Genomic DNA, 11,928 nt, shown 5'->3' on the forward strand with positions numbered 1-11,928 from the left:
GAAGTTTTTAATGCCTGGTGTTCTATTGCTTTATTATTATCATTATCATTATCATTATTATTATCATTAATTCTGTTGGATAATAATACTACTACCGGTAATTATTATTATAATGTAACTCAACTGCAAAGGAAGAAATTGGGAGTTCACTCTTAAGTGTGCTCCTAATTCTTCCCTTTAACTACATCTTGACGTTCAAAGTGCAGCTTGAACTTTTCTGGACTTGATGTCATATATGAAATAGGAAAGGAGGGTGTGTGTGTCTTTCTGAAAACAACATGGCAGCCCAACCCACGAGACCTAATAAGGTCCATGCACCAGAGTTTCCCTGCTACTGATGCGCTTTCTCTTCTTGCAAAGGTAACAATGCCAGTGGAAAGAATGCGAATGCGGCCGTGGCTGGAGGAACAAATAAATTCAAACAAAATACCGGGTTTGAAATGGCTAAACGAGGTAAGGCATGCCTGTGTTTTTAAACATTATTATGGGCCCATGAAGTGATACAAAAACAAGGAAAGCACCAGTTAAAATCAAACCATTGTTTAAACAAAACTAAGGAATGGAATTAAAAACCCATCAAAAGCCAGGTGAAATAAAACATTTTTATAGCCTGCATGAATCTAAGCAAAGGGAGAACCAACCTGATCAATAAAGTAGACAGTTGATACATGGTACATTCATAATGCCACAGAGTGATTTGATGCTAGAGGAATTAGTCCAGCATTAGCATTCATCAAACTCTAATTTGAGTGTAACCAAAATTGGAATGAGTGTAACCCAAAACTGTGGTTTGCTGCAGGGTGGATTTGATTTAAATTGAATCGATTTAAATCACTAGTCAGCAAGACTTGATTTAAATCATTATTATTTTTACAGAAAGACCCATTCTTGCATAAATTTTCAGAGTAGTTTTTACAGTTATCAAAAATTACTGACTTGGTTATACTATTAGAAATACATAGACAGATAATTATGAAATTATTGTGAGGTTTAATAAGTTAACTCTTTATATTTGGACAACGTTTCTGCTGTACTTTATTGGAAGGAGAAAAATAATCATATGTAACAATTTAAACAATTTATTTAACTAAAACAATAACATTATAGCATATGTATCCATGTTTGTTAACTGACGTGTATAAACAAAACTTAGACTGAGTTTTAGCACGCATGAAAAACTTAAAACAAATTCTTATTTCCTGATAAATAGCCTTTGGACTATAATGTAACTTAGATAGAAAATTATCTTTAGAAAGATTTTCCCTCCAAAAGAATTTTATTTTAAAAATCTGATTTAAATCAAAACAATCCAATTTAAATAAAAGAAACTTTTTATTAATATTATTTTTAAAAAATTATTGATTTTTATCCACCCTGGTTAGCTGTAAACTGGGAAGTAAATAATTATGTGGCATATGCAAGTGAAAAGGAGTGAGCATGTTAGGACAGGGCTCAATGCCATATGTTAGACATCTCCAATGTGTCGATGGATTTTTGTCGATCACGACCCGCCACCCTCTCCCATGGCCACCAGGTGCCCTCAGCATGCGCTCAGCTGGAGCTGGAGCGACTGAGGCCCCGCTTAGCCAGGTTTGCTCACCGCTGCCGCTCTGGCTGGCACTGGCATCACCTCCGCCTCGCAGCTGCCTCAAGCACCCCGCCAATTCAGGCCGGCCTGGAAAGGTGTGAGGCCTGCCTCTGCCCCCTGCAAGCTGCAGCCCCAGGCAGGAAGGCAAAGACAAGGTGTGCGAGCAGTGGCGTAGCATGGGGGGTGCAGGGGGGGCCGGCCGCACCGGGCGCAACATCTGGGGGGTAGGGTTAGGGGGCGCAAATCCATGGGTTAGGGGGCTCAAATTACTTGCCTTGCCCCGGGTGCTGACAACCCACGCTACGCCACTGTGTGCGGGCTCCGCACAGACTGCAGTGCTGCAGAGGGAGCCCCAGGAAGGGCCGTGTGAGAGAGAGACAATGGTATCCCTCCTCCCTCTCCCCCCTCCCCCTGGTTCCTGTGGAAAAAAAACGCCCCCTCCCTCCCAGTGGGATGCTGAACTCTCCTCACTTTTCCAGCTCCAGCCTAGCTGCATTTACTCGAAAGTAAGCTGCTGGCCCCGCTCCCCACAGAGCTCTTCCTCTGGTAAAGGGGGAATTGGACATTTTGGGGCATGTTGACTTCCCACCTGCACCAAGAGCCCTGGGAGGGGAGGGGGCTGGTGTGAGGGTAATAATTTGTTATTATTTTTATCATCATCATCATGATTTATTATTTATACTCCGCCCATCTGGCTGGGTTTCCTCAGCCAAATATAATACGTTTAAGTTGAAGAATGATGATGGGAGAGTGTGGTAGATCACTGTTAGTTTTTGATATTGGATACTAGAACGCAGCCTAATGGAGGTTGGACATGCCTGCCATATGACATGTGAAGCAACCCATACTATTTTGGTTTCCATATTCATGGTTTTCTGGGAAGTGTTATAGCCTGCCTTATTCTATGAACTCTGAGCCAGTTTTAGTCATTTTCTGTTCCCAGGGGTCCACACTGTTAAGTAATCCAAGTAATCAAAGGGCTTAGGATAAGAGGCCAGTGAAATTGGAAATGTTTGCCTGAAATCACAGTAATGCACATCCAATAGTACCTCAATTAGTTCACAGCTTTAAGTCAAAAGGAGGCACCTGAATATTTTGCAGCATTTAGTAATTTTGCTTAATCTCAGTAAAATCAACAGCTTTGACTTTCATTCCATGCAGAACATTATTGAGCCAGAAAGTGAGAAAGCAGTGAAAAATAGGTTCAGGTTGTACAAATGCTACCTGTTTTATAAAGTAAGAAAGTTTAAGACTTCTGTATCTGCAAGTTGTTAATTGTGGTTGTTTCCTACTTGTTTTTCTGTTCCAGGAAAAAATGATTTTTCAGATTCCCTGGATGCACGCAGCACGCCATGGGTGGGATGTTGAAAAAGATGCTCCTTTATTTAGGAACTGGGCTATTCACACAGGTAAGAGGAGCTCAGGTTTATTGGGGCAGGTTTATTGTGGAGGTTCTATCTCTTCTTTCAGCGTTGTAGTGTTCTGTTTTGCTTTTCCACATTTTCACCTTTACCCAGTGTCCCAGCTGTAGTGCAGTGAGCAGGTGGGGCTCTTGCAACTACAAGGATATAGCTGCAGCTATTTAATCATCTGGGGGAAACAGATCCGCACATGCATCCCTTTGCCTCTTCAGAGCTGCCCTCTCCATTCCTGTATATGTGGCAGGGTCATAATATCTATCAGAGGCCTCTATGCCTGGCAGCTCATTGCTGATTTGATGGGCCAAATGCGGAGAGGTTTGGAGTATACTTGAGCAAGCAGCTGCTGTGTGTGTCTTACAGGGTGTCCAGAACTTCTCTGTCTGATTGTAAGGATCCCTGAATATGAAGGGCCCCTAATTCATAAAAAGCAACACTCTAGAGGTCCTGGGCCCTAAGGAAGTCAGATTAGCCTCAACCAGGGCCAGGGCTTTTTCAACACTGGCTCTGGCCTGGTGGAACGCTCTGTCTCATGTGGAAAGAAATCAGTTCCCGCAGGGCCTGTAAGACAGAGTTGTTCCTCCTGGCCTTTGGCTTGGAATCAGCCTGATCCCCTCCCCCTCTTTCCTTTTCCTTCTGTGATGGGAACCCTATTTGGGGACTTCCCTGGCTTTTTTCTGGCCCACGTAGGACCAGTCTGGATAGTTGGCCTTGGTGAAGATTTGACGTTTTCTCCCCCCACCCCCAAACAGTTTTTGATCTGGGCTTCCACTGAAATGAGGCTGCATTTTAAGTTGTATTTTAATCCTGTTTTTAAGTTGTATTTTAATCAATTGTTTTTATACCTGATGTTAGCCGCCCTGAGCCCGGTCTTGGCCAGGGAGGGCGGGGTATAAATAACATTATTATTAATATTATTAATAATAATATTATAATCATCAACATTATTATTACAGTGGTACCTCGGGTTACATACGCTTCAGATTACAGACTCCACTAACCCAGAAATAGTGCTTCAGGTTAAGAACTTTGCTTCAGGATGAGAACAGAAATCATGCTCCGGTGGTGCGGCAGCAGCAGGAGGCCCCATTAGCTAAAGTGGTGCTTCAGGTTAAGAACAGTTTCAGGTTAAGAACGGACCTCCGGAATGAATTAAGTACTTAACCTGAGGTACCACTGTATTTATTAGCATAAGGTGTGCCATACCACGAATCCCGTTTTTCTTTCTTTGTTAGGGAAGTTCCAGCCAGGAGTTGATAAACCAGACCCAAAGACATGGAAGGCAAACTTTCGATGTGCTATGAACTCCTTACCCGATATTGAAGAAGTCAAGGACAAAAGCATAAAGAAAGGAAATAATGCCTTCCGGGTATACCGGATGCTGCCGTTATCTGAGAGGCCTTCAAAGAAAGGTAAATGAGAGGAACATTGCAGATATTCTGGAGATCGAGAGAGCCATGCTGATAGTGGGCTGCTTCCTACATTAGTCAGATTGTCTCCTTTATAGCAGGCACACTTGGTCTTTAACATCCTCGCTAATAATAATAAATTGTGCAACGTCTTCACTTCTGTGCCTCACAAAAAGAGCAAAACGTTAACAAATAAAAACGCTTCTTAATCCAAGAGAAATATATATACAAAATAAATACACACTGGGCAAGATTACCTGGTTGGCACAAGACTGTGTATATCTGCCTGTCATGTCAGGCAAGATACTCACAGGGATGAGAAGACAAAAGATGTAGCAGTAGCTCCATGGTTTTAGGAGCAACTAGTTTTTCCTTGAATTCCAAATTTAGTGGGGCATCTTGCTCCTCACCCCAGTTGACGGTTTTGCAGGGTAAGCTGCAGGCAGTACTGCTGTCCAAGTTTCCTTAATTTCATTACGGTTCGAATAGGTAGTCTAGGCCATTTCAAGTACCACGTAAATTATAATTATGATCAACATTGAGTCCAGTGACTGCCCAAGTTGGAGTATGTTGGGGCTAGGCAGAATTGTCCAGTCTTACCAGGAAATGATTGTAAAACAATAAATGAATCCTTACATTTCTACAGGAAAGAAACCCAAGGAAGACAAAATGAAACAAATTAAGGTAAATATCTCATCATTTCATAGACAAATTACGGTTAATGATTGGAAGATGAATGGAGATTCATGACACAGTGTCTGCCAACCTGTGAAGAAATTGGGCTTTACTGGTTGGTTCATGTGGGTTTATGGGGTTAACTGAGATTCCAGCAAGCATTGCCCCTACTCTTTCAAGCCTATGTTCACACACAGGCTTAAGGGATAGACAATTGCTTTAAAAAGAAAGGAAAGCTGAATTTTTTTGTGCAGAATACCATTACTACACTTTTTTGTATTCCCATGTAATCATGCTGAAACAAAGCCTTTATATCACCTACTAGGAATGAGAGATTCCCCTCAGTTGATGGGCATTTAATTTTATTCTTACCCTTCTCCATCCAAATATGGAACAGAAGAGCTGTCCAAATCTTACACTGAAACAAAACAAAAACGAAACTGTCAGGGGTTCAGGAGCAGAGACACAGGAGAAGGAGCAAATGGAGAGTGAGGAGGAGGAATACGAGGGGGGTGTAGGCAGTGACAGTGGTCAGAGAGATTCCACGAGTCTCTCCAGCGAATCGGAAGATTCACAGAGAGGAGCGCCGATGGCCAGGGCAAGGGGGGTGCCAAGGGGGAAACCCCAGAAGGAAGGGGCCAGCGGGGACTCCCTGAGCAGCAGTTGGAAATCAGGACCAGCGTCCCCACCAGAGCGTAGTGGGGGGGAGGAGTCCCAGGCATCGGGACCAGTCTTCTCACCACCAGAGGGAGGAGATGAGTCAGGATTGGCCACGCCTCCATCGGAGAGCGGGGAAACGGTCAAGAGGAAAGTCACCGGCTGGGCGCGCGCGCCAAGTTCAAATGTACAGGCGAGCGGCACAGCAGGTAGCCCGGATAGGGAGCCAGGTCCTAAAGCCCGCCGGAAGGAAGGGCAAGACTCAGGGGGGTCAGCGTCAGAAGAGTCCAGGAGGGAGGAAACCCCAGGGGGCAGAAGGACCCAGAGGAGGAAGGAACAGCGCAGGAGGTGGAGCCGGGCTAGGATCTTAAACTGGTGCGGAAGGGGCAGTGACTCAGAGGGGACTTCGCCGATCTAGAACCAAGACGTAGGGCTGCACGCTCTGGGGTTTGAAATGGAAACTAAACTTCAATAAAGACTTTTGTACATTACATCAACCGGGCGTTGGTCCTCTGTGAGCTGGGACCTAGAGGCAGCTCTGACAGAAACGCAAATGTTTCTGTCTGAATTGGGCCTCCAATCCTTATACACTTGTACCAGCAGGAGCAGGTCTTGTAAAAGGCATTTCCTTGCCTGCTTTCTGTCTCTTGCTCTCTGGGTGCATGGATTTTCCAAACAGAGAACATGTGCTGCTGAAACACATTTTGTGCATGCAAAGTTCAGGTGCTTTTCTAAGGAACTAAGAGGACGTGTTTACTTAGTGACTGGCTCTCACGATTATCATGCATTCTCTGCTCATAGCACTAAAATGCACTTGGAAAGCTACAATGAATATTTAATAGGAATAAATGTTTCAGGCAGCGCCTCACCCTTGCAACTCTGTAATGTTTAATTTTTCATTACAAACCATGCATTAACATTTCTTGGAAGGCACCTTGTGAATTTCACACTTTGCTTTTATGTATGAAAAGGACTGGGAAAGGTTGCTGTTTCAGTCTGATCTTGAGAAGCTTAAACGGCCATTTGGCTTCATTTAGGCCTACCATCATGGCTGAGAAGGGTGTGTCAGGGACAAAGGGTAGGGAAAGGTTAACGAAGGATAGTCAGGAGATAGCTCTTCTGTATACTCAACAATCTTAACACACTTCCATTTTTTTTCCCAGCAAGAACCAGAGGAATCGTCGTATGAACTGAGTAATGGAACATGCCAGGGCTTTTCTGATTACTGCTTATCTCCAGCAATAAAAGCTGAAGTCGACAGCACAATAAACATTGTAGGTAAGTCGCCCCAGCACATTCCTTTTCGTATCTGGTAAACTCTTACTGCACTAACTGTGGCCTTTTATAGTTCAGTTTCACTATATGGTTGGTAACACGGCGGAATTACAGCAACAGGAGTTCGTATTTTGATGTGGCCTAATAATATTTTGCTTTAGTTGAGAACGCTTAAGAACAAATGTGGACATGAAATTTAATGGTTTATTTAGCTCGAGTGGGTCTCAGTAGTAATCCTTGTCACCAGTGAAAAAACACTACAGGAATTTTGACAGTACTTTTCAGCTGAAGTAGGAATCCAGCATCGTACCACCTTAACAAGGTGACAGGGAAGGAGATGAAATAGAAGAATTTTTGTGGCTAGACAGTCATTTTCCATGTTAAACTAAGAAACAGGTACAGTGGTGCCCCGCAAGACGAATGCCTCGCAAGACGGAAAACCCGCTAGACGAAAGGGTTTTCCATTTTGGAGGTGCTTTGCAAAATGAATTTCCTATGGGCTTGCTTCGCAAGATGAAAATGTCTTGCAAGTTCCTGTGGTTTTTTTTCCTTTCCCCCCCTTTTCTAAGCCGCTTATCTGCTTATCCGCTAAGCCGCTAAAAGCCGCTAAGCCGTCAATGGGCTTGCTTCGCAAGACGAAAAAACCGCTAGACAAAGAGACTCGCGGAATGGATTCTTTTCGTCTTGCGAGGCACCACTAATACTTTTCATCATGAATGAAAGTTCAATTTAATTATATTATACTTCATATCAAGCGAAGATTCCACACACACACACACACACACACACACGGCTAATTAAAACTGATGCACTTATTTGAATGTTCTGGTATATACATGATGCTGGCCCCAGCAAACCAAGGTTTGCAAATCAGGAATTTGCTCCCCCCTCTTCTTCATAGTCAAACCTTCCATCTGATTCCTAACCAAGTCCCCTCTTAACCATGTCTTCAAATCCTGGTTTCACATGTCGGTTGAGATGGAACTTAAGTTTAAACCTCTACATAGTGTACTAATCTTAGGGCTGGATCTCCAGCCATTATGAAGTTACGGTCCATAACACTGCTTTTTGCTTGACTGTAATGTAAGCTCTTTATTAATGCAGGCATGGGTAATCATCACAATTCTCTCTTTTTATCATGCAAAGTTGTAGGAGATTCGCATTTTGAGTGTGGTTCTGAGGATCATATGATAGTTCCCAATCCACCTGATGTTTGCCAAGTAGTGGAAGTGACAACAGAATGTGATGACCAACCCAGCAGTGTGAGTCAGTTGTATCCATTACAGATCTCCCCAGTCTCCTCCTATGCAGGTAAGAAACTTTGCACTCGCAAAAGAACTTGGGGTCTTGGTTTCAGTCAGTGCCATGTTTTAACTTTTGGTAGGTTGGTGCTTTTCTTTTCTATTTTAGAATAGTTGTCAGATTCTTTTAGTGCCTGGGTTCTGCTAAACACAGGTATTATTTCTTCTGAGAAACAAAAGACCTAAACCTGCTGTAAAACACAGAAACGAAATACTTATTAAAATTATCCTTTTACATATATGTTCAGTAAACCTCACTCAGTGTGCAAAAAATATGTTTTTAGCGGTTTCTGTTTTTATCTGTAAGCCACCTTGAGTCCCTTTCATGGGGAAAGGCAGGGTATAAGCAAGTATATAGTAATAATACACAAGTGTGCATGGTGTCACAACCAAGATGATTGCAAATGTGGCTTCTTAGGAAAAGCTCCATTTTGGCTTTCACTTAGAAAAGTGGAGTATACATTTCAGTATGTATGCGTGTATAAATAAAATTACTTGAGATGTGAGGAATGGGAACCGAAGGGCAAGAGGCTTTCTTACACAGGGTTCAAGAGAACATTGTTTGCCTGAATTGTCTCTGTGCTGCTGCATCTAGGAATTAAAGGCTGATACATGTGCTTGTACATGAAATCCTGTTATGTGACAGAGAAAATTGTGGGATGTATAAGCTATACCACAGACAGAGGCTTGGTTCTGGGGGACACAATGAAGCAGGAAACCTAATACACTACCAGTTTGTGTGTGTTTTAAAAAGGCCTTGAGGCTGCATGTTCTAGATAAATATTATCAAGTGAAAGAAGTTTTGTTGCTTCTTGGGTGTGGGTGCCGATAGCGCTGCTTGGAGGTCAGCCAGAAGAATGTGCAAAGACTCTGATGTACGTGTATGTCTGTAGCTCCAGAGGTGGTTGAGAAGGGGCTGTTGACCACGCAGCAGGCCGGGTTCTAGCAGTGTCCCCCTTTTGACCCTCAAATAGAAAGTTTTGCATCCTCTTTACCAACTTCTGATTCTAGTATAATCTTGTCCTAGTAAAGTGACTTTTTTTGTCTGGCACTGTTGTGGCATTTCAGTGGTATAGTTGCCTCACACTGAGTCAGACCATCAACCTCAGTATTAGCCAATCTAATTGGCTGCAAGTGTCCTCTCCCTGCCCAAACTGGAGATACAAGGGATTGGACGTTGAGGTATCTGATGCTCACAGCCCTTCCCCACATGGAGTCGCTGGTTCTGGAGAAACCTCATAATGCTGGCATGGAATCCATGATTGAATAAGAGAAAACATCCTGTTACATGGTTTATTGACAATCAATATGTCACATGTTTTCAGTATGCATATTTTTATCCACAGAAAGTGAGACAACAGACAGCATACCGAGTGACGAAGAAAGTGCACAGGTAAGCAAAGGAATAGAATATATTTCATAATTCTTTTATTCCTTTTCCCGCCCCCTTCCCTAATATGCTTCAGTCCATTTCTTCTGTGAATTGAATGGTAGCAAGGTAGAGGTGTTCGTTTGCTGGTTTAGGAATTTCATCTACAAAGGCCCTGGAGGCAGCCCACAACAGACTAAAAGTATACAATAAAATTAAAGCCATATCCATAAGATTAAAACACTGGTGTGGCATTAGCATAGCAGAGAGAAACCCAACCATTAAAATAATCCAAATGCCTGGCCAAAAATTAAAATAAAAGTATTCAGCATTCACCTAAAGACTGAAATGGTGGGAGCCAACTAGGCCTCGTAAGGGGGAGGGAGTTCCACAGACTGCTATCCCAGAACCTACTTCAGAACAGGGCCACTGAAATAACTGAGATGGTTTTGGGGTGTAAAATTTAAGGATTTTAACTTAAGAGCCATTCGCTTTCTACTCAAAAGCCCCCAGGGATGTATGCTGGCAAATAAATAAACTCTCTGTTTCAGCCAATGGCTATAACCACTTTGCTTCAGCTTACGATGCTGAACTGCCGAAGCAGTACTAAAAATACAGCCATGACGAGGCGTTTTCATATTTCGGCCCTAGCACAGCAGACGGTATTTCTACACGCAAAGTCCCTGGGGGACTTTGCTTTGCAGCTGCTCCTTCTCCATGAGGGAAGTGGAATCTCAAAGTTAGCGCAACTCCTCTGGAGCGCCAGCCGCACACAAGCAGTTCTCAGTAGCAACCCTGTTGCTGCAGAAACCTTAGAATTACTCCAAAGGCAGCATTTTTCAAGCATTCTAGCTCAGCTGGGCTTGCAAGTTGGGCCGAGTTGTGGTAGAAGTTGATACAATCAGTTCAAGGTGCCTTGGTATCAATGCAAAGAGTGGGCCCTTGCATTAATCTCCGGGTGCCAGCATTGCTGGATCAGGGCCTCTCTAGCACCCGCACGACACAGTTGTGCTGCACAACTCCTGTGCCATGTCAGCAGAGGCTGGAAGAGGCCAAAGCTTCCTTACGTAGTGTTCTGGGGTGCTTTTTTTGACCCAGAACAGCCATTGGGGCTGGGGTGTATCTGCACCAGGCGTAGCTAATTATCACTGAAAACTGCATGTCTGTTTGCTTACCTTCACACTTCAGGAGTCATGGTGTTTGCAAGTTAATGCAGTGCTGCAGCAATCTGTAATAGGGCACTTTTTTCTCCTTCAAAATGAGCTTTTTTCTCCTTCAAAAGTCTTTCAGTTGGGTACTGCTACAAACAAGCAACTGTGCATAACATTTTCCGACTATGAAAGCTAGTTGCAGCTTGCTTGTTTGTCGTATCTTGGTTGCAAGCTGCCACTTTTGGATTTCCTGAGCTCACATGTGGTTGAACACAATGGCAGGAAGTTCTCCTAGCCATGATGGAAAGCTTTCTTACACATGTGGTACCTGCAAATACCAAAAGTATTTCTGTCCAGCCTCACAGTTACTTCTTGTATGAGAGAAAAAGCATTTTTCACTAGAGCTTCTGTAGCTGATTTTTGTTGTCAACCCTGCAACAGGGCAGGTTAAGTCATAAGTGTTTATGTTTATGTATGCTTACAATGTGTACTGCATACAGAAGCTGGATGGTCAAGGAGAGGGAGTGTACCATTGCTCCACCCCTGACATTGGCATGTGCACCAGCTCCTTGACCGCTGTGTAGTCAGTGACAGGTTCGAATGAGGTGCCTAGGCAGTCAGGAACCCTGGGCAATTGGGGCTTCCCAGTTGGCATAAAGAAGCTACAAACACACACCCAGACTTTGCCCAGATGTATGAAAGTCAGGATGATAAGACAGTGCATGTGCCAGTGTAGGAGCACTTCTGCCACATGCTAGGTTGGGAGCTGGGGGCCCTTTTATCGCACCTCACTTGGCATGGCCAAGCAAAGGAGCCTAGGGCCCATTGTGCAAGGAAGGGAGTCAGTAAGGCCCAAAACAAACAGGTTGCAATATGGAGCCCAGTTGAGGGAGAGGGGAAACTGCCTTGCATTCTAGATCCTCCTGTGGTGAAGAGTCCCTTTCTGTACCCTCAACACTATGACAACAGTCATCCTACAAGTGTGGTTATTGCCTCCTCTACAACAAATGACTTTTCCAATTGCAAGAGGTGTCCTGGTTATGCTGTATGTGGGATGAATAAACCCTCTTGTCTCTTCTCTGCAG

At 43.7% G+C, this 11,928-nt stretch overlaps 1 protein-coding gene across 5 annotated transcripts in view; it reads left to right on the top strand.

Annotated features, from left to right (window-relative positions):
• Positions 1–11,928, top strand: part of IRF2 (interferon regulatory factor 2) — a 42,117-nt gene that overhangs the window by 28,801 nt on the left and 1,388 nt on the right. For all 5 annotated transcript variants that reach the window (XM_081875905.1, XM_081875904.1, XM_081875907.1 and 2 more), the window contains 7 exons: positions 361–453; positions 2,898–2,997; positions 4,242–4,418; positions 5,062–5,099; positions 6,911–7,025; positions 8,169–8,333; positions 9,670–9,716. In XM_081875905.1, coding sequence (XP_081732031.1) covers positions 361–453; positions 2,898–2,997; positions 4,242–4,418; positions 5,062–5,099; positions 6,911–7,025; positions 8,169–8,333; positions 9,670–9,716 — 735 coding nt within the window. The remainder of the gene's footprint in view (positions 1–360; positions 454–2,897; positions 2,998–4,241; positions 4,419–5,061; positions 5,100–6,910; positions 7,026–8,168; positions 8,334–9,669; positions 9,717–11,928) is intronic.

Source organism: Podarcis erhardii, assembly GCF_964252035.2.
Source record: "Podarcis erhardii genome assembly, chromosome: 9".
NCBI lineage: Eukaryota > Metazoa > Chordata > Lepidosauria > Squamata > Lacertidae > Podarcis > Podarcis erhardii.